The sequence below is a fragment of the Equus caballus genome, chromosome 6 (genome assembly GCF_041296265.1).
Source record: "Equus caballus isolate H_3958 breed thoroughbred chromosome 6, TB-T2T, whole genome shotgun sequence".
Taxonomy (NCBI): Eukaryota; Metazoa; Chordata; class Mammalia; order Perissodactyla; family Equidae; genus Equus; species Equus caballus.
The window spans coordinates 44,162,317-44,184,616 of record NC_091689.1 but is presented as its reverse complement, the minus strand read 5'-3'; the positions used below and the strand labels follow the sequence as shown (position 1 = coordinate 44,184,616).

Here is a 22,300-nt window from a genome sequence, read left to right as displayed (position 1 = left end):
CAGGCAAACAGTGGCTGTGGCCATGGGCCTGGGGAGGGGCTGCTCTGGGGACCCTGCCCTGGGGAGGGGGCAGCAGTGTAGTTGGGGCCTCCGTATCTGAGGACCTGGGTCCCCGGAGTCAAGCCCAGTGGTGAGGCCTTGTTGAGTCTGAGAGCTGGGAGTGCTGTTGATATGGGGCCCGGAGTGCTTCCCACATCCTCTAGACTCCTCTGAGGAGCCATGTCTTTCACCCCCTCCCCTCTCACACGCACACAACAGTGAAGGCACACCCTGGCCCTCAGAACAGGTGCCTCAGGGCCTCCAGCTCCAGTCTGGTCCTTAATTCAAGCGCAGGAGGTCCCCAGGCCCAGCTGTCTCCTGCTCCTCCCTGGCTCCTGCCTGGCCCACAGTTTGGGATCCCAAACTGTGCATGTTTGGAAGCTTTTTCCCTCTGCTCTCAGGGCCATGGTCACTCAGCCCTTCTGGCTCTCTCAGATTTCTGTAAGGCACCAGTGCCCGTGTTGGCTGGAGCACCCATGGGTGGGTGGCGGGGTGACCGGGAAGCCGTGCTGCAGATGCTGCCACCCTAACTCCTGAGCCAGAGGCGAGGGCGGCGCTGGCCAGCCTCCTCCTGGCCTGCCTGCTGTTGGCAGCCTCGTTGCCTTCCCGTCGTCACATGGCCTCAGACCCTGAGGACCGGTGCAGCTTCCAAAGACCCCGCCCAGGCTCAGTTTCCCTGGCTGAGTACAGGGTCTCGAAAGCTGTTGTAGGCAGTATGCGTCCAGACATGCTGGGAGCTGCCTTGGGGAGGGCAGAGGGAGCTGGGAGCAGTCCTCATACCCCAGTGTCCCTGGGGCCCTCGCTGAGGGCACAGAGCAGGGCTCAGCTGTGCCAGAAGCCTCCTGGCCAGAGGTGGTTCTCATCATCATTGAGGAGCTGGGCCCTAACCAGAGACACATGATGCAATGGCAGACACTGGAGAGCAGCCCAGCCTTACGGAATGGCCTGGCAGGCGGCAAACTAGGACACGTTCCTGGGAGGCAGGCACCAGGAGCCAGGGCAGGACGACCTGCCAGACTGTCTCGAGGCCAGAGTGTCTCGTGCTGCTCCAGAGCAGCACGGGGAGCGGAAGAGAGCGTGGCTCTGTATCTCAGACAAGGCTGTGTCCCGGAACAATCTTCCTCTTCTGTGCAGTGTGAAGCCTACCTCTTAGTTATTGTGAGAACTACAATAATAATATATATTATTATATCATAATGATCTCATTATTAGTCTCATCATTTGTGCAAGTTACCAGTGGCCTACAGCCTGGAGAGGACAGAAGTAGTGGACTGCGTGCCCTCCCCCGGTGGGGCCAGGGCCACTTGCCCAGGGCAGATGCCGTTTTCAAAGGCGGAGGTGAGCCTGTGGAAGACAGTTGGGCTGTCCTCAGACAGTTACCATGTGACCCGGCAGTTTCCAGGCATTACCCAGAGGAGTTGAAAATGTGTCCAAACAGAATCTTGTGCCTGAATGTTCACGGAGGCTCTGTTCACTATCGCCAAAAGGTGGAACAAGCCAACATCCGTCAGCAGGGAGTGGAGGAGCAGAAGGTGGTACAGATGCACAACGGACTGTTATTCCGCCGTAATGGGAATGAAGCACGGATACGTGCGAGGGTATGAAGGAATCTTGGAAAACTATGCTTAGAGAGAGAAGCCAGACACGTAAACCACATCTGACGTGAAATATTCCGAATAGGCAAGTCCATGGAGACAGAGCAGATTAGTGCTTTCCAGGAGCTGAGGGGAGGGGGAATGAGGAGTGACTGCTTAATGGGTACGAGGTTTCCATTTGGGAGGATGGAAAGTTCTGGAACTAGATAGTGTGATGGTTGCACAACATTGTGAATGTACTAGATGCCACTGAATTGTACACTTTAAAATGGTCACAGTGGTAAATTTTATGTTACGTGTATTTTACCGTGGTAAAAAAAAAAGGAAAAAAGTGGGGTGAGGTTGGGGCCAGGTGAGGGTCAGCGGAAGGCAAAGTATCTGTACAGTGAAAGGCTCCAGATGCCCTCGGAGGTCACTTTGGTTCTGAAAATACCTTGTGGGCCTGTGGTTGAGTTCCAGCTCTCCCCTTGCTCCTTTGACGACGGACAAGTGCGTGGTGACCGTATGCAGCTGGAGAACAAGAGAGCCGAGGCCCACATCTCGGTCTCAAGGAGGGCTAGGGCTGGGGGCTCTGTGGCTCCAGCCTTAGGGTGCGTGTGGGGGGACAGACAGTCGTCAGGTGAGGGGACCTTAACACACCCTTCCACCAGAGCAGCTACCCTTTATCTGTTTTGTAGATTGAGGCTGTACATAAAAATTTATTTGAAAGAATGTACTGCTAGAACACCAGCTTTCTCACTGTACAGATAAACTGAGGAACAGAGAGGGGCAGTGACTTGCCCAAGGTGCTGGTGAATAGGAAATCCTGAGTTAGAGCCCTGACACCAGACCTCTGCCCGTCCCCATCACCACCGCCTCCGCCTCTCTAGATTCTGCACGCCGACTGTTGGCAGACGTCCTTGGCTTGCTTTGCAATTCCTTTTCTGTGGGAATCATGGGAAGGAGGGCTGCCCCCAGCGCTGTCCCTCTCCTGGGTTCCAGGAACACACACTGTCCCCACTCAGTCCCCTCGTGCCAAGCGCCAGCCTTCCCTGGGTGTGATGACCAGGCAGCCCCCCTGGACTCACGCACAGGTCTCCATGTGGTGATGAAAAGGGCAGCCCGTTCTCGGTGGAAATCAGATCCATTCATTCAGGAAGATCGGAAAATGATAATATAGATCTGTCTCTGAGTGTGGGAAAAATTATAGACTGTATTCTTCACTATAATTAAGCCTGTTTTAGTGGGAGCCGTCAGTATGTTAGGCAATGCATTGTTCTTTCTTAAAGGTGTTTTTGAGACCCAGTGTGTCAGAATTAAAACCTGTTCTCTTAGTTCAGACAGGTGGGGATTTTCCTGGGGGGTTAGGCTTTCGCCTCTCACTGTGGGCCTTCTCTGCCCCCCTAGTCTGGTCCACCCAGGCAGTTAGGCAGCCTGGGCCAGCTGCCTTGGACTGGCAATGAGCCGGGCTGGTCAGCCCTTGACTGTCCTAGACAACACGGTTTCTACCATGGCCTCACAGAGCCACAGGAAATCAATCAAACAAATACTCCCTTCAGATACCTGGGCTCCCTGGGTGGTGTATTTTTTTTTTTTTTTAAGTGAGGAAGATTGGCCCTGAGCTAACATCTGTTGCCAACCTTCCTCTTTTTTTTTTTGCTTGAGGAAGATTGTTGCTGAGCTAACATCTGTGGCAGTCTTCCTCTATTTTATGTGGGATGCCACCACAGCATGGCTTGACAAGCAGTACTAGGTCCACTCCTGGGATCTGAACCTGCTAACCCCAGGCCACTGAAGCGGAGCATGCAAACTTAACCTCTACACCACCGGGCCAGCCTCTCCATGGATATTTTTTGTATTCACTTAAATGAATGCTCATTCCCCAACCTTAGGCTCTGGTTTAAAAGCTGCTAAACCATTTGGTTTTATTTAATTTAACCTCTTAAGTAGTGACTAATTCTGTCATTCCCTGGATCAGGAAGTCCAGTGGTGCCCCATTGCTTTCATAATAAAGTCCAAAATCTGGAGCCTCTGTAGTCAGACATCACTTAAGGATGTTTCGGTCAACGACGGACCGCATGTACGACGGTGGTCCCATAAGACTAGGACCATGCAGCCTAGGTGTGTGGTAGGCCACACCAACTAGGTTTGTGTAAGTGCACTCTGTCATGTTCACACAATGTTGAAATTGCCAGACAACACAGTTCTCAGAACGTATCCCCGTGGTTAAGTGACACATGACCGTACCTGCTTTGTCACCTTCTTTGCTGAATTCCCACTCGTGCTTGAACGCTGTCACCAGTAGTTCCCCTTCAGCACTCCTGTACGCACTTTTCTCTGAATTTCACACCTTGTGTTGCAGCGACATTGATGTGTCCGTGTCCCCAGCTGGGAGATGTTTGAAGCCAGGGACTGCCTCATTCATTCTCTTCTCTTTAATCTCCAGCACATTATATGCCACATAGGGGAGGGCTCGAATGTTCAGTGAATTAATAGATTAATTAACTGGTTACTCTCAGAGGGGAAAACTCATGCACGAACAGCCAAGCAGACAGCTGCAGAAATAAGTGAGGGTGGGCCTGCAGCAGCGAGGAGAGCAGGAGGAGTGGGCTCATGGAGGCCCACGTGACTAAGGATTGCTGTGGAAAGGGGACATCTTGGTGAAGCATTCAGTGTTGGCGTGGGAAGTGCTGACAGTGAGAAAGAGGGAAGAGGTGAGCATAATCCTGAAAGTTGTGCCCTGCCCAGGTGGATGGATGGGAGCGTCACTAGGATTAGGAACACAGCGCGTCCAGGTTGGTGGGGGAGATGCTGTCTTAGCTTTGGATGTGGGGAGTGTTAGGGACCTGTAGCCACGTGAGTGAGCCTCGAGCTCAGCAGGCTTTTGAGAGCCATCAGCTTGTTAGGTGTAGATGGAGTTGGGCATGAATGAGGTTGCAAAAGGAGAAACAAGAGGCAAAGCACAAAGAATGGTCCCCACCTTACCCTGGAGGGAATGCCAGCCTTAAAGGGGTGAGCCAAGAAGAGGATCCTGTTGATGAGACTGAGCAAGAGAGGACCAAGTCGGAGACTTGGTGGTGTGATGTTCAGATCAAGGATATAGGAGACAGGAGAAGGATCAGGAGAGCGGGGGGCCATGAAAACAGCTGCGGAGAGAGAGTTTCAAAAGGAAGGTGTGGTCCATGGTTTCAGATTCAGCCGAGGTGAAGTGGGATGAGGTTGAAAAACCGCCTTAGGCTTCGGCAGTTCGAGATGACTTTGGATGAGTGGAGCGGTGGAGGAGGCCAGACCCGGTGGGCTGCAGAATGACTGTGCGAGGGAGTGAAGCTTCAGACCGTGGTGGTGAAGAGAAGAAGGCTCTGGCCGTAACTTGAGAGGGAGACAGGATCTGGGGAAAGTGGGAGATGGGAGACAGCGTGCTTCGTGATTAGTTGGAGCTGGGGCATCCAACACCTGAGACTGTATCCTCCCTCTGGGTACTAGTCGGATTAAGGACTAATTTATTGCTTCTAGAGGTGAAGCTGGAGTAGGATTTTTTTTTTTTTTTTTTTTGAGTGGGACGTTATACAGAGAAGACTCTGACTCCTAGAGATATGACTCAGTTAGAAACAAGTCTGAGCTGCTGCATCAGAGACCCAACAGGACAGTGGCTTAAAGAACAAAGAAGTTTCTTTTTCTCTCCTGTCGCAGTCCAGGATAGGCAAGCTGTTCTGCTCCACGCAGTGGTTCAGGGGTCCCGCTTCCTGCCCTCTTGTTTCTCTGCCATCCCCAAGGTCAGTGTGTGATCTCAAAGTGTGGTCCCCAGACCAGCAGCATCAGCGTCCCCTGGAAACTTGTTGGAAATGCAAATTCTTAGGCCCCACCCCACACCTACTGAATCAGAACCTCTGGGGGTGGTGCCCAGCTACCTGTGTTGCAAAAGCCCCCTAGGTGATTCTGATGCACCCCGAAGCTAGAGAACCACTGCTCTGAGGTGCTGTCCTGGCCTGCATGGTTGAAGCTAGATGTCAGTCCAGCCCGGGGAAGGGAAAGATTGTGGAGATGTGCAGGAGCAATGTGTTACGGTCCAAGCCTGGAAGTGGCACTTGCACCCACATTCCACTGTTAAGAACTGTTACACGGCCAGACGCAGCCTCTTAGAGGGCAGGGAAATGCAGGCACCAGTTAGGTGGCCAGAGCCCAGCTACAACTCCATCGTAGCAGAAGGAGGGGGTAACGACATTTAGTAGTCCACTAGCAGTCTTGGCTGCCTTATCAATCAAACTTCAGCAGGTTTTAGTGCACCTCTCATCCTTGGAATAAAGGGGAGGCGATCACCTATAGATCGCAGTTAAGGCTCACATGTTTACCAGGATCCAAGCGGAGGCTGTCAGGTGCACCAGCCCCAAAGGTTGCCCACCCTCACTGGGCTTGAGCGGCCCAACCCTTAGACACCTGCCTTACCTGCTCACCCACGCTAGATCGTGCTGCCTAGGTCCTCCTTGGCAACTTCCAATAAAAGTCGGGATTTCACCCAGCTGGCCCCATCAGAAGGAGGGCACCCAGGTTCGGCAGGGCAGGATGAGTAGGAAGGGTTCTGGTTTACTGCAAAGGAGAGAGAGAAGGAAGATAAGCAGCTTGTTCAGTGAGCAGCTGTGCACACCGCGTGGACTGGTCCTGCACCATCCGAGGGGCAGGCGCTCACATGGTCTCTGATGTGTTCAGCTCCCCCAGGAGTTGGGTGATGTGGCCGCCCTGTCTGTGTCTCATCCCCACGTCCCGCCCTTCTGCTGCACCCCAACAGCCTGGGCTCAGGGCTTCCTGCTGCCACTGCTCCTGCCTTACCTGGATGGGCCACCTCTGGAACCTCCATCCTTGCTATGAGAGGCTTCTCAGGAGGTGACTCAGTGCTCCAAGGACCAAGCCTGGACAGAGAAATCAACTCTGGATGGAGGCAACTTTTCTTCTCTCCCGAAAGCCTGCTAAAAGCCCAGACGTGAGAGGCCTTGACTTTGACATCAGCGACGCCAGGGCCTGATTCCGGCTCTGCCGCAGGCACGTCAGCCTCCTCCTCTGTAAAACACAGGTGATATACCTGCCTCACTCAGTCGCTGAGACAATGAAGTGAGAGACCTGGCCCAGGTGAGGCCCCACCACCTCTGCTGCCGGAAGCTGCAGGGCCTGGGGTTTGTGACTACCACAGAGAGTCTGGGAGAGGCGCTGGGGGCCAGAGGAGGTTTCCCAGGGCCCTAAAACACCTGTCTCCGTGACTAGGAAATCACACATTTCTGGAACAAAGGCAGAATGGCTGCCTCCCTGGATCCGGCGTTTGTTTCACGAGCTACTTCGAGATCCGGTGCATGCACACGCTTGCCTCTGAGAGCTCTGTGGCCCGTGGTGCTGAGCCTTCTGCAGGAGGAGGGGGAGGAAGCCACTTGTGGTTGTGGGCGCTGAGATCCCACTGGGCTGGGCCTTAAGGGGCTCGGGGCTTCCCAGCGTCCGCTGAAGAGCCGTCTCTGAGGGCTGGAGCAAAGGCAAGGGGAAAGAGGCGGGTTGGGAGAAGGGCATTGCGGGTCCGTTTCAATACCTGCCAGGGCTGCTGCACCCGCTCTGGGCTCTTCTCAGGGCTGACGCCTCCGGGAAGCGCCTGACTGTGTCCCCAGGTGTTTCCCGCCAGTGAGACTGTCCTGCTCCCATCTGTGCCTCGTTTGGATTGTTTCCTAAAGGATTTTCTACTTTGATGTACCATGGACATAGGTCTGTGCTTCTCACCTGAGGCCAGGATTAAAAGACGAGGGAAAAGAGAAGACAATACAGAGAGGACAGAGAGGGGAGGCAAAGACGAGAGAAACCCTGGGCTGGGGTGTGCGGGACCTCCCAGGAGGCCTGGTGGAGAATTGCTGACGCCCGTGCTAAAACCACCCACACGGAAATGTCCTCCACACTCACATGGGTTCAGGCCCTAGGAGGGATGGTTTACGTTTTGCTTCTCTCCTGTCCATCGTCTTTGACTTAGGTGTCCCGGGAAACCTTGTGAGAAATATCTACATGACTCTTAACGAATGCAGGAGCTTCCGCGTGGCTCTTCAGTGCATTTGTTGATCCGTTCATTCATTCGTGCGACATGCAGGGTCACCCGTGCATGAGATGCTGTGGTGGGTGTTCAGGATACAGACTTGAGCTCAGATTTTAGCAAATAATGTAGTTAAGGGAAATGCCTTAGCCTTAGTAATGGGGGGTGGTGACCCTGGGTGTCCGAGCAGATAGTGCGTTGGTGAAACCTGTGGCATGTGGACGGGATGGGCAGAAAGATTCCGAGGCCTGAGGAACAGTGAGTACTGCTGGCAGGCAATGTGAGGTAGTGTGAAAAGCCAGGACTGAACATCCAAACCAGGTGATGTTTGAAGTGAAAAGGGGGCACTGCTAATGATCATGCCAAGACAATGGATGTACACTGGATCGTCGGCAAACTGAAATGTCTGGTCCCACTGCTGTTTCTGACTTGCTCGGTGACTTTGGGCCTCAGTTTCTCTCACCTACGACTGGAATGACTCTATCGTCCTTACTGGGATGGGTAAAGATGCGGCTCCACTCCAGGACTTACTGCTGGCATGTCATTTTGGACCATTTCTGCATCACCTATGGCTTGGATAAGTCCATAAGCATTTTGTGAGTATCACCTCTTCTAACCCTCACAATAACCCCATGAGTGGGCATGAGCATCACCCCCATGCTACAGATGAGAGGGAGATGGAGGGTAGAGGGCCTGTCCCGGTCACGCGAGTCTCCCTCCGTTACCACGCAGAACCACTCCAGGACCCCAGGCCCTCCTGCAGCTGCCTCCCCAGCCTGCTCGTTTGGAAATGCCCACCTCTCATTCCCCATTTCCTCCCCTCTCCTGGATCCCACCCCCTGCTGTCCTCCCCTGGTGCTCTGGCAAAGGCCATCCCTCGCTGGTCCTCATGTGACTGGGATCTTGGCAGCACATGGCACTGTGGCCCACCCCTCTCCCCTGACTCCTGGGAATGGGCCCCAAAGTGGAGACAGTCTACCTAGAATTCCTATTCCTAATTGTTTCTATCTTTAAAAGAAGCAAAATTAATCTTTGATCATATTTACTATATAGATTGACATTAGTACATGAATAAAATTTGTGTAATAATATATAGTTAGTAAATATACATATCTATGGGGTGTTCTCAAAACATTTTAGTGACGGAGGGTATGGTTAAAAGAGCTTGGTGCGGGGCCAGCCCACTGGCGTAGCAGTTAAGTTTGCGCACTCCGCTTTGGTGGCCCTGGGTTCGCCGGTTTGGATCCCAGATACAGACCTACACACGGCTTGTCAGGTCATGCTGTGGCAGGCATCCCACATATACAGTAGAGGAAGATGGGCATGGATGTTAGCTCAGGGCCAGTCTTCTTCAGCAAAAAGAGGATTGGAGGCAGATGTTAGCTCAGGGCTGATCTTCCTCAAAAAAATAAAAGAGCTTGGTGGCCACTGCCTGACGTCACCTCTGGTCTAGCTGCCCCTTCACAGTGCCCCGCACACTGCGCTCTCACACACCTTTGCACCCACTGCTCCCTCTGCCATATCAAGGTGAACTGTGGGTAATAGAACATCCAAACATGTACCTTAAGCTACAAGTCTGTTGTTCTCTCATATAAACTAAGTCTGTAGGTGAGCAGCCCAGGGGTGGTATGGCAGCTCCAAAATCATCTGAGATCCAGGCTCTTTGAACTGATTGCTCTGCCCTTTTCAACCCATGGTTTCTAGCTCATGGCTTAGAATGGCTGCTTGAGCTCCAGCATTACGTCAGCATTCCAACCAACAGAAAGAAGGAAAGACTGAAGAGAGACATGCCCCTTCTTCACTGTAAGGATGTTTCTGATTATTAGAGATAAAGAATGACATTTATTAATAATAAATGGACTGATGCACCAGGATGATATTACAACTCCAAATCTGTATGTACTCCATAAAATAGTTACAAAATATGTGAAGCAAAAATGAACAGAATTAAAGCAAGATAGACAAATTCGTGGTCATAGCGGGAGTCTGTCATATGCCTTTTTCAATAGACAGTAGAACGAGCAGACACAAAATCAGTAGACATTTAGATGTGAAAAGTGCAGTTACAAACTGACACATGTAGAATTCTGCACTCCACAGCGACAGGATTCCCAGTCTTTGTGAATGCACAAGAAACATACACCAGGAGCCTGCCAGGTGGCTTAGTGGTTAAGTTCACCGCTCTACTTTGGCTGCCCAGGGTTTCGCAGGCTCAGATCCCAGGCACGGACCTGGCACCGCTTAGCAAGCCATGCTGTGGCAGGCGTCCCACATATAAAATGGAGGAAGGTGGGCACCGATGTTCGCTCAGGGCCAGTCTTCCTCAGCAAAAAGAGAAGGATTGGTGGTGGATGTTAGCTCAGGGCCAATCTTCCTTAAAAAAAAAAGAAAAGAAAAGAAAAAAGAAACATACACCAAACAAACAATATTCCAAGAAGTCACAGACCCCACTTCCTCTTATGGGCCCTTTGCCAGCAGTTAACCCCTGTGCCACCCAGGGAAGCACCGTCTGCTCCAGGTGGCCAAGGACCCAGCTGGAGTGGAGGGTTTCCAGTCCTAAGGCAGAAAGGGGAACACATATTAGGGAAACCACCCCCCCTTCCTTCCCGCAGCTCTGGCCCTGAGAGCCCTGTGCAGTGGTGATAGCCTGGGCCGAGGCAGAGGGCAGAGGCTCCTCACTCCGTTCTGGCAGTGCTGTGTGACTTTGGGCAGGTTACTGAACGTGTCTAAGCCTCAGGTTCCTTATCTTGCAAAATGGGAATAACCCGACTTCATGGGCTACTGGGAAGATGGGACAAGGTAACGTGTGAAGCACTTAGTCCTGTGCCTGGCACATCATAAGTGCTCAACAAATGTTAGCTGCACAGAGAGGTCAAGTAACTTTCCCAAGATCACACGGCTAGTGAATGAAAAGGCTAGGTTTCAGATCCAGGCATCTGGCTCCAAGCTGGTACTGACACTTCTTTGGGACCTCTGCCACCCTCAGCACAGGGCTCCACATATGGTGGGGGTATAGTGAGGGCAGGACTGCTGAACACAGGGAGATAGGAAACTGCTGCCGCCGGTTAGCCATGTGACGTTAGAGAGGTCTTTAGAAATGTGTGTCTTGGCTCAGCCGTGCTCGTTCCCTCATTCCTTCTGCAGAAGGCTGGCGGCAGGGAGACCGCAGGTCCCGGCCCTGATGCCGCAGTTCTGGCTTCTCTGCCACCGATGGCTGAAATCTTACCGTTAGAAATGCGTTTCTTCTTAAGTCCCGTCTTCTGCCTGAACTCCTTTTTTAAAAGTACAGCTTTCCTTTAGAGGGTCCTGACCCCTTGGTTGGCAGGTCTGGAGAAGGTTCAGGGACGAGAGTCTGGTGGGCCCTGTGGCGGGGAGGGGGTGCAGACAAGGGGAAGAGAGTGCAGCCGGGGAGCCGGCGGACAGACTGTCTGTGCCCTAAGGGGCTAGGTGCCCAGAGGGTCTCGCCAGGGCCGGTGCGTGACACCGCATCACAGCTCCGTTCCTGCTGCCTGGCCAGCCTCATCTGTCACCCAGTGTCACGCTTTTTACAGGCTTCCTTTTTTCTCCTTCTGTGTTTTTTTCCACCAACCTGCTTCTCAGACTAAATTGGAGAAAAATGAGTTTTGTCTTTTTTTAACAAGAAGACTAAAAGTCTTAAATTACCTTCTTCGAGGTCTGCAAATAGAAATCCTGATTAAGACAGCCCCCTTTTCTTGTCTCTCTTCCCCTCTTCCTTGTTGGGAGCTGTGAGCCTGAAACCAAGGCAGTACGTGGCTCGGGGGTCATCTGGGCCTGGCCAGGCCCTGCTGGGGGGAGACCAGCGTACTGGCTCGGGGGTCATCTGGGCCGGGCACCAGTGCGGTGGCAGGAGGGCTCGACTCAGGTTGGGGGGTGCTGGAGAAAGAAATGGAAATGGGCAACCCAGTGCCTCATTGCTGTGGTTCTGGAATAGAAGAGGCCCCAGAAGGGCCGGTGTCTGCAGGAGCAGCTGCTGAGGGAGTGTGTGCAGGTGCCTGGGGCCTGCAGCCGGGAGGGGAGGACCCACAGCCTGGGGTTCAGACTCACCAGAAGCGAACGAGATCACCGGGCCCAGGGTGCCTTCTCCACCTCTCTCGCCCCATCAATGTCATGGTTCCCGGAGGGTCCATCAGTGAGCATCAGGATGAGGGGAGGGAACCTGGTTCTGGGGCAAAGACTAGGAGTTTGAGGGCTGGCATCCTGGGTACTAGTCCCTGCTACATGAAATAAGCATAGCTAACATTTACTGAGTACTCTCTGTGTGCCAACGACTGTGCTAAACACCTCAGGGAGATGTGCCCATCTAGTCTTCAGAACAGCCTGCCACGTGGGCATCATCGTCATCTCCACTCCAGATGAGGACACTGAGGATGGGAGGTTAGGTAACCCGCCCAAGGTCTCCTGGATCTCGTGACAGATCGGAGTTAGAACCTGCGAGCCAGACTCCAGGGCTCAGGTACTTCTTTCCGCCAAACCACCAGGCCTGCCCACCTGCCTCCTCATTTGGAAGGTCGAGGTGCAGGGCGGGTAGGGTGGACTGGATCGTCGTTGAGGTTCCAGCAGGCTCTCTGATTGGGGCTCACGCCTCACTGTGCACGCGGAGGTCCTGTTCAGACACTGCAGAGGGCAGGATTCCAGTGCGAAGCAGGCATGCCGAGTGTGCAGGTGTGCGTGCGTGCATGTGCATGTGTGTGTGTGGAAGGCACGTAAACTTGCTTCCTGCAACCCTAATGAGACAGGAAGAGAATAAAAACACAACAACTCCAGTGCAAAGTCTGTAGGAAGATTCATAGGTTAGATTTGTTAAAAGGACAAAACCAGGATCCAAAGGTCTAGAAAATTCTTCCCGGTTCACCTCCATTGTGTGTCCAGTAGCCTTTGCATTTCCCTGATCTTTGCTCCTGGTTGCACACCCACAGCCTCGGCCTAGTCAGCACTGTGAAGGGAAGCCTGCTACGGAGCTCTGGCTCCGGGAAGGCGAGGTGGCCTCCGTGGGTCCCCCAGCCCAGCACGTGTGTCTTCTCTGCAGGCCCTGCAGCCATGGCCCAGTACAAGGCGGAGCAGGACGACTGGCTGAGCGTCTATCTGAAGTATCTGCTCTTCGTCTTTAACTTCTTCTTCTGGGTAAGTGAATTCTGAACACCAGCCCCTTCCGAGCGCGGAATGAGTCAAGCCACCTTTGTTTCTTGTGAGTCACTGCTCTGGGGTTGATTTCTTCCAAATCAAAGACCACCTATGGGCAAATTCTGCCTACTTTAAAGCAAATATGTACATTTGCTAGTGAGGGGGAAGAACAGAATCCGGCCTGCAGGTTGGCGTGGAGTCCGTGCCGCGCGGCATCTGAATAGAGGAGGCATCCACACGACCGGGAGCGATGTGTTCCAGCCGCGGGACGCAGGGCCCCGCCTCCCTCCCTGCTCCCTCGTGGCACCAGTGCCTCGTGGGAAATGCGCCTGCTGAAGTAATTGCTTGTTTTCCCCTGAAGCCCGTTGCCTTTCACAGCTAACACTCTCCAGGCCCAGGGCGGAGAAACAGAAGTCCTGGGGCCTGGGGCTGCCTCTGCGTGATGGGAATGGTCTCCGTAGTGACTCCCCTCAGGAAAACGCCCCAGTGGGGTCTTCCCGGAGGAGGGAAGTCTGTCCACTTGGGACAATTATCAGGGTAATTGGGAACAAACTGCCATCAGTTCCCAAAAATAGACACTGGACTGTGCGTGTTTTGTGTTGGAGTCCCGCTGAATGGGAGAGGCAGAAGAGCGCCAGGAGCACAGGCTCTGCTGGTCACTGATGGGGTGGCCTTGCAGGCCACTTACAGGGGCGGAGTCTGTTTCCCAAGCTACAAACCAGGGATCATCTCTAACCTGTTGGGATTTATTAAATACAAGACAACAAGCCCAAAATGGAGTCGCTTATGCTAAGCCCCATGTCACCAAACCGAGATGTAACTAAATTACAGTTTTGACTCTCCCAGAAATTCCATCTTAGAGCAGTCAGTCGGGAATGGCTGAGCAGCACCAGGTCGGTCGTCTGCCTGAGGGACCCCTGCTAGCCCTGCAGGAAAGTGACCTTGCCACAACCATCCCGCTTTCCTCCTAATTCCCGCTCCTTCCGCCTATAAGGAGGTTTGTACAGCTCCCAGACCTCCTTTCTATCTGCCGGATGTGATGCTGCCGATTCAAGACGATTTTTGCTCAAATAAACTCTTAAAGTTTTTACTGTGCTTCAGTTTATCTGCTAATAGGTCGTTTGTTAGCAGCTGCCCTGAAATGGTGTGTGTCAGGGGCCTGGCTGGGTCTCTGCTCACAGGAAGCATTCGATACATGCAGCATCTCGGATATATCAGATGGAGAAGGGCTGAAAACACCACCGAGTCAAGTGCTGCCAAGGCGGAACCAGGTTCCCGCTCCCGGTGGGGGGTGGGGGTGCGCTCCCCTGGCAGCGTCTCCGAAGCATCCCAGATGGGCAGACAAAGATAGGGTGTGTCTGCACCTCCAGGGTCTCTCATTAAGTTCATGGAATTCGTTGAGACTGGGAAAGTGATTCAGGTTGGGAAGCGTCAAGATGTGGTAGTTTGGGAGTGCTGGACACAGCAAGGCGAGGGTTTCCAAGAGTGTTGGAAAGTAGTCAGTCATTTGATGCTATCTGTTGCATAGCTGAACAGCTTGATGTTTGTTTAAATGTTTTTCGCAAAGTTCCTGAATCGAACAATAAGCTTCTTTTATTTGCAACTTCTATCTTCCTGGGCAGCGCTTCCTGGAATAGTGAGGTTGTCGATGAAGACAGTGGAATGATAAAGCCGTGTCGATGAGGTCGCTGAGCGGCATGAGTGCAGATGGTTTCAATTCTCAGAGAGAAATGCAATAGGTGGCTTAGGATTCTTGCTGAGTGAGGATTTCTTTTTAAGAATAAATTTCTTTTTCCTGATCATAAAAGTGTTATGTATCCACTCCAGATAATCTCTAAAATACTGAAAAGTATAGGTAAGAAAATAAAAAGCGCCATCTCTCACTGTCCTAGGTCCTCAGGAGTGCCATAACAAAGTTCCATCAACCAGGTGGCCTTAAACAATAGAAATCCGTTCTCTCAAGATCTGGAGGCCAGAAGTCCAAAATCCACAAGTCAGCAGGGCCGTGCTCCCTCTAAGACTCTGGGAGGAATTTGTCCTTGCCCCTTCCTAGCTCCTGGCAGTGGCTGGCAGTTCTTGGCATCCTTTGGCTTGCAGCTGCATCCTTCCAGTCTCTGCCTCTGTCCTTGCATGCTGCTCTTCCTATGTCTCTGTCTTCATGTGGCATTTTCTTCTTCTTATAAGGACCCCACTCATACTGGATTAGGGCCCACCCTAATGACCTCATCATAACTTGATTATATTTGCACAGATCTTATTGCCAAATAAGGGCACATTCATATGTACCAGGGCTAGGGCCTCAACAAATCTTTTTGGGGACACAATTCAACCCCTAATACTCACCACTCCAGGACCTTCCCTCTAGACTTTGCCCTGATCAGGACAGGAGATTGTGGTGACCTGCGCTATGGGAGTGACAGTGGAGATGGAAATATTTGGAGAGGGTCAAGGGATTTAGGGGGTAAAATTGACAAGATTAGGTCATTAATTGCATGGGGTGGAGAGAGAACAAGTGTCTAGGATATGTAACTCTAGGTGGATGGTGGAGCTCTGCGTTGCAACCGGAGACCAGAAAGACGAAGAGGTTGGGGTCAGGTGGCGAGATCAGACGTAGGCACGTAGGCATGGTGAATTTGAGTTGCCAGGGTCTGGATCTCAGATAGGGATCGTCCCCACACAGAGGTGGTTGCAGCCATGGAAACAGATGAGAACCCCCGGGGAGAGCACGGTGACTGAGAAGAGAGCCAAGAGTGAGAAGTGGAGCACCCCAGTGATCAGGGCTGAGTCTAGGGTCAACAGCAGCTCCCATTTGCCCTGAAGTGAGGGAGCCTCCAAGATGTGGGACTTTCAGTGCTAACACCAGGAGAGCCCCAGGCAAGCTGGGACGAGGAGTCAGCCCAGGGGAGCTGGAGGAGGAGCATCAGAGAGGTGGGGGGAAGACCAGAAGAAACAGCATCATAGAAGCTGGAGATAAGGGAGGGGTGGACCGTGGGAAAGGGAAAGGGCACATCAAGTATTTTAAGGCCTGGAAAGTGGCCACTGGGTTTGGCCACACAGAGCTCCTTGGTGGCGGTGGTGACAGCACTCTCAAGAGAACAGAGAGGGCGAGGGGCCGAGGAAGTGCGCACTCAATATAGAAAACACCCGCTGGGCACGAGGAGAAGGAGGTCAGTAGCTGGCGGGCCGAGGGCTGCTGTGAGGTGTTCCTCCCAAAATATCTGTGGCAGGGCCCTGACCTGCAAGTCCTGCTGTGCCAGGGTCCCGTGGGAGGGAGCGGGCAGTCGACGAGGTGACTGCCCTCAGGTCCCTCCTAGCCAGAGCAGCCGTGGAGTCTGCCTTGCTGGTGTTGGATTCCCTTGGGAGTGGTGAGGAGAAGCGCATGTGGGTGGTACGCAGGCAGATGGGCAGCAAGCGTGTTAGCAGAGAACTCTCGGCGAGTGAGCGTCCCCCGTAGAGATCGCCCTGCTCTGAGTTAAAAATACCCCTGCCTGGGGCCTGGCTGGGTGTGGACCAGCTGCAGGGCCCCGTTCCCCTGAGCCTCGGCCCCCTTATGGGGGACGGTCGGCTTTTGAAGACTTAGGCCTCGTCTCCAGTCCGGGGTTCCTGGCATCTGCCCCTGGACCTGCTGTGATGCCCTCAGAAGTAGACACGGGGCAGACTGCTGGCCCATCTCCTCCCACAGCAGAGCACAGCGTCACACATTTTGCAGAGCACAAAGTCCCTGGGAATTTACCAGCATTCCCCAGGGAGGGGGCCTTGTCAATGAAGATCCCTCCCGTCAAGAGAAGGTTCCCTCCCACACGGGCACCCCAGAGTCCAGCTGCTGGTCCCCCCCCCGAACCCCCTCTTATTAGACACGGACCAGTGCCAGCGTCTACACGGGTGAGTGCTCCCCAACCCTGTCACGGTTCCCACCTCTTCTGCCTTCCCCATCAATCCTAGAGCAGAGCAGCAGGGAGGGTCCTTGGACTGCTGTGTGGCTCCCTAGTGCCGCCTCCCACCACCGCTACGCAGACGCGAGACATGAGCCTCGACAGCAGAGGCCGAGTGCCATGGCGAGTGTGCCCGGGGTGGACAGTCAGACCTCCTTCCTCACCCAGAACAGTGTTCCCTCCCAGAATGTCACCTTGCCCCATCTATCCCAGTGCACCCAGAGAGGATGAGGAAGCCCTTGCCTTGGTGGTTGTGCCTAGCATCGGTGAGGCCTGCTGGAGAAAGACCTTCCGCGGGCTGTCTCCTGCGATCCCCAGGTCAGCCCTGATGGTCGGCACCCCTACAGTCCTCATTTTACAGACAGGGAACAGACTCCCTGCTCAGAACCTTGCCCCAGGGCTCCTAGTGGCTCTAAGCAGAGCTAGCGCTGACACCAGGTATACTGGTCAATAACAATGACAATTGAAACATCCATCCCACCGTATTTATTAAGCACCTACTAAGCGTCAAGCACTGTTCTGGGCGCCTGGAATACGTCCGTGGAGGAAGTTCCCATGTTCGTGGAGCTTCCTGGGTGGCTCCTCTGTGCTTGCCTTCCGCTCGCATCATCCTCTTGACTCTGCCAGCACCGCCGAGGCTGTGAACAGCTCTGGTGGAGCTCCGCGTCAGAGTGTGGAGCCGTTTGCCCAAAGTCCGGCACTCGAGCCCAGCTCTCTCTGACCCCTGAGCCTGTGGCCTGGCCACCATGCTTTGTCGCCTCCAGCTGTGAGTCCTGACCTTCCCACAGTGTCCTTGCGGTGTGTGTGGATTAGTGAGGCAGCAGAGCGTGTGGCGAAGACTCAAGTTTGGGCTCAAGTACAGACCCCACTGTTTATTTGCCTGGGACATTAGGTGCTATGGACTGAATTGTATCCCCTTAAAATCCGTATGGTAAAGTCCTAGCCCCCAGCAACTGTAGGAGGTAATTATGGTTAAATGAGGTCGTGAGAGTGGGGTCCTAACCCAACAGGATCGGTGACTTTACGAGAAGCGGAAGAGAAGGAGAGCCCTCTCCTTGAGCATGCATGAGGAGGCCGTGTGCGGACACAGTGAGCAGGCGGGTCTGAAAGCCAGGAAGAAGGCCCTCACCGAAACAGAATCAGCAGCACCTTGATCGCGGGCTCCCCGCCTCCAGAACGGCGAGAAGTACATTTCTGTGTGTAAGCCCCCAGCTGTGGTGTTTTATTAAGGCAGCCCAAGCAGACAAGACATCGGGCAAATCACGTCATCCGACTGAGGCTCCCTTCTTCATACGTTAAGTGGGAGTGCCAATACCTGTAAGAATTAGAGGTTCGTTTTAGAAAAACACTGAGCTCAGCTCCTGGCGCACACCTGGCACTCAGCTATTGTACATAGCTATTGTGATTGGACTAAGCTCTCTCTGTCCCCAGCACTGGCTTTCAGACTTTGGGGATCGTGACCCATGTAAGAAACAGGTGGCAGCATAAGAAATGCTTACGTGAAACATTCACAAGACTACGTTCACCATTACTGTGCCATGCACCCTGTTTTCTCTTCTGTTTTGCATTGTTGCTTTAGTGCAGGTTACAGCTGCCAAATTTATTTCACAGCCCTACTGTGTTACATTCTGAAGTTTGCAGCAGGATGTTGCGGGCGGTCCCCAGCTCCACCCCGATGCAGGCAGGACTCAGGTGCCTGTGATGGTGCGTCAGGCCTGGGGCGCGTGATGACACTTTAAACCAAGTCTCTACCAGCTGCCACTGAAGCACAATTTGAGGGTTATAAACGCTCCAAATTGAGTCTTACAACCAGTCTGTCATTATCTTCATTCCCATTTTGTAGATGATAAAACTGAAGCCCAGATGATTAGCAGAGTTCTATGTCAGTAGAACTGGGTTTTCTGGCTCAAAGTCTGGTGCTCTTCCCATCTCCATAGATCACTGACATAATTGCAGCCTTAGATCCACTGCTCTGGCACTTAAATGGAGTCCAAAAGATCCCAAGGTTCAAGGTTGAACTTGAATGAGGATGTTTTGGTGGTATGGGCATTCAGACATGCAGAGTATGAAGAATACAAGCAAGACTTAAGCAGTCACACAGACACCCACGTCCTGTACCTGAGCCCACCCCACCTGTGGACCCACACCCCTGACACGCAACCCTTCCTGACCCATCCTTCACCACCACCCTCCGTTGCATTTCCGTTAAGGCAGTGTTAATCGTGATGACCTCTCTCAGCAGGGGAACCTCCCTTGGGTGTAGCTCTGGGACAGGAACCAAACAGGCCAACACGTCCATGTCCCCTTCATGACCCTAGAAGAAAGTGTGACCTAGGCTGCCCCCCGTAGCCGCCCAGGAACTGCTTTTCTTCCCCTTGCATTTCCTGCACGACTCCTTACAGCTCCCAGCACCCCTGCAGTGTTGCCCTCTAATTTATTATTTTAATTAGCTGCTTGGCTGTGTTAATAGTCAAAACTTTCCCAACCTCCCAGGAGCCATGCCAGGCTGTGGAAGAACTAGGGGACCAGCCGGGGACCTTGACTGGAGCAGCTGCCTCTGTCCCGAAGCTCTGTCCTGCCGTTTGTCCTTCCTTGGGGACCAGTGGGGCTCAGCCTCCGGGGAATCCCTGGGCTCCCTTCAGAGGGACATGGGCCAACACAGGAGGCAGGGAAGACGGAGGACTTGAGCTCCGGCCAGTGGAGCGAGGTGGCTGGAGGGCACCCAAGCACCCCTCCTGGACCCTGGGGAGGCCTTGGTGGGAAGAGCCTTCGCTAGATTCCCTGCCGAGGGTGGAAAGCCTTTCGCTTGGGACTTTCTCGTCCCGGGGACCCTGAACCCTGCCCACCTCCCGGGCGTGTCACTGAGAAAGAACCCGCGGGGGCCTGGCAGTTGGTCTTTCTGCTGGGCCCCTTCTGAAAGTGCTGGAGTCACAGAAGCCCCGGTGTTCAGGGCCTCTCTGCCCCTCCGTGCTGTCAGGTCGGCTGGGGGACAGGCTCATGCTGGAGGGTGTGCACATGTGGTCAGCTCTGGCGGGTGAGGCCAGTCAAGGGTGGAGCCCACAGTGACAGCTCAGGGCTGCCCTGCTGGACCCTGGGCCTTGCTGTGGCCCTGACACCGGGCGGCTTGCTTCACGCACAAAGCAGCTTTGGGTGGGTCGGCAGCCCAGTTGGTACAATGGACACTAAACTGGACATTAGAGTTTTTGAGTTCTAGTCCCCTCGCCACCCCCGGCTAGGTATGGGAGCTTGGAAAAGTCGGCTCGCTCTCTGGGCCTCCGTTTCTTCGTCCAGAACATAGAAGGGGTTAGACTCGATTCTTTCCTCCCTGCCTCCTTCCGTGTGGAGTTCCTGGGCGTCTACCGTGTGTGACTGCTCGGGTGCGGAGATGAACGAGATTTAACTGGGAGGCTGAAGGGGGGACAGAGAAAGCAAGGAACACAGAACCGCGCCGCAATGCATGTCCTGTAGAAACTCGCACAGGCCGAGGAAGTGGCGGGAGGATGGAATGACTCACTGAGCGGGGCAGGGACGCACAGGCAGGCTCCCTCCAGCTTTGCGCTGGGTTTGAGAGCGAACAGGTGACCTGGGTGCCCTCTTGTTATGAGGGTAGATGGGATCGGGGGAGGGGGAAGTAGTCCTCTTATTTTGTCAAGGGCTCTTTAATGCCCAGGAGCCAAGAAAATAATGCCTTGAAGTGGAAAGTGGCCTTTAGCATGACAAGCCTATCCTTGAAGATTCAACTCAGAACGGGCGGGCGGTGGTGCCAAGGCCACTGGAGCATGGGGTGAGCCTGGAGGAATGCTTGCCTGGTGCTGGGGAGGGGTTAGGCATTCCTAAGGTGGATAGCAGTCCTTGACGAGGATCCCCTGGGCCCCGTGGCAGGTGCAGAGGCCCGTGGGGGAGTTCAGTGTAGGGCAGAGTGCTGTCTGCCCCACGTGCGTGTAAGGGCTCAGCAACGCTCCGTGTGGGCTGAGTTCAGCAGACTCTCCAGAGTTGGGAATGAGAAGCCATTCTTTAAAAGTGACCCAGCCAGCCACAGGGGACTGAGCCTTGCTCAGACCCTGTCTCCAGGCCTCTCCCTAAGCCCCCACCTCTCCTTCATGTGGGGAGTTACCCTTGTGATTTCTGAGGCAGAGTCTGTCCACCCAGGCACCAGTGAGCAGCATGGCAGCAGGGACCAGGGATGGTGTCAGGCCTGGGCCCCGCCGCTGGCGTCTGCCTGGTCACAGATGCACAATGATGCCAGTTGACAGAGGAGAGGGAGTGGGGAAGCGTTAGTCTGGCGTTGAGAACCCCTCGAGTGCTGCCCTCGCCTGTGCCAGGGCCTGGACTGCCCTGGAGAGAAGTCCGTTCCCTCTGGGACTCAGACTGCCCCTCTAAACTTAAAAATTGCCAGAAAGCAGGGAAGAGAGATCCTGATGTCGCCCAAGGAATTCGGCAGACAGAGGCAGCCAGGGCAGCAGGGACGGTGTTTTCCCGGCGCCCTACGCTGGTCCCACGCACCAAGTGCCACCCCCACTGTGGTGGCTCCTGTGTGCCAGGCCGCGTGCTGGGCCCGGGCTGCCGAGGGTGGTGAGGTGTGGTCCCTGCTGCACGCTGTGGGCCACGCCAGCCAGAGTGCAGGAGATGGAGCGAAGCCCCCCAGGAAGGTCAGAGGTGGAAGAGGAAGGGCACAGAGAGCAGGGAGAGAAAGGTGGGGAGCAGTGAGGGGTGAGGGGTCTGAGGCCAGAGAGGCTCTGTGCCTGGTCCTGATCCACAGGGCGAACGGAAGAGCTGGGGTGTGGACACTGGCAGCGTGCCCAGAGCCCCCCTCACCACTGCGTAGTTAGTGGCTGTCGGCAGTGTTTTCAAGAAAGCAGCCACTGAGTTCCTCGTGACGAAAGCTAGGTGTGGAGGAGGGGGAGGAGAGAAGATGAAGCCAGAAGTCAGGCCAAGGTCAAATGTCGAAGGGCTTGGTGCCCCGGGCGCTAGGGAGCTGGTGCGATTTTTTGGCAGGGGTGCGAAGTGGACCAGCACCTGAGTCACAGCATGCTGGCCTCTGGGTCAAGCAGGGGCCAGGAGGTGATCCGGGGGCACGGGCAAGGGGGCCCAAGGCAGGGCCGTGCATGGGGTGACACTCTGCAGTGCATGTGACAACAACTGGGGCTGGCACGCGGCTGTCCCTGCGAGGAAAGGAGGGAGTCTGCAGTGACCTGGGGGTCCCGGTCTGGCACGGTGGTGGTGCTGTTGACGAGACCAACCAGGGGAGCAGCGTAGATGACAAGTGTGGTTCTGAACAGGGGAACACATTCAGCCCAAATCCGTTCCAGGGCACGTGGTGTCTGGCACCTGGGGGACCCTGGCACACCCTTACTGATTGAGCTGTGCTGCCCACCCTGCGCGCTTCCCGCCCCCCATGCCATGGGCCCCCCGCTGGTGAGAGCAGAGAACCCTCTGGCCAGGGCACCCTTCCTTATGGGAGCCCCAGTCCTGTCCTGCTCCTCCCCGCTGTCCTTTCCCCAGATCCCAGCACGGAAACCTCTGGGTATCCTGACCACGGAAAATCCTGTGATTACTTTTAC

At 54.3% G+C, this 22,300-nt stretch overlaps 1 protein-coding gene across 7 annotated transcripts in view; it reads left to right on the top strand.

The window, feature by feature from the left end:
• The window catches only part of TSPAN11 (tetraspanin 11), a 67,067-nt gene that overhangs the window by 10,914 nt on the left and 33,853 nt on the right, over positions 1-22,300 (top strand). For 6 of the 7 annotated variants that reach the window (XR_011439943.1, XR_011439944.1, XM_001493856.6 and 3 more), the window contains exon 2: positions 12,713-12,807. Coding sequence is in view for 5 of the 7 variants with exons in the window: in XM_001493856.6 (XP_001493906.1) it covers positions 12,724-12,807 (84 nt within the window). In the remaining 2 variants the exon portion in view is untranslated. Of the gene's footprint in view, positions 1-8,154; positions 8,262-12,712; positions 12,808-22,300 lie in introns of those variants that run through there. The other variant, XM_070270883.1, reaches the window with a different exon arrangement.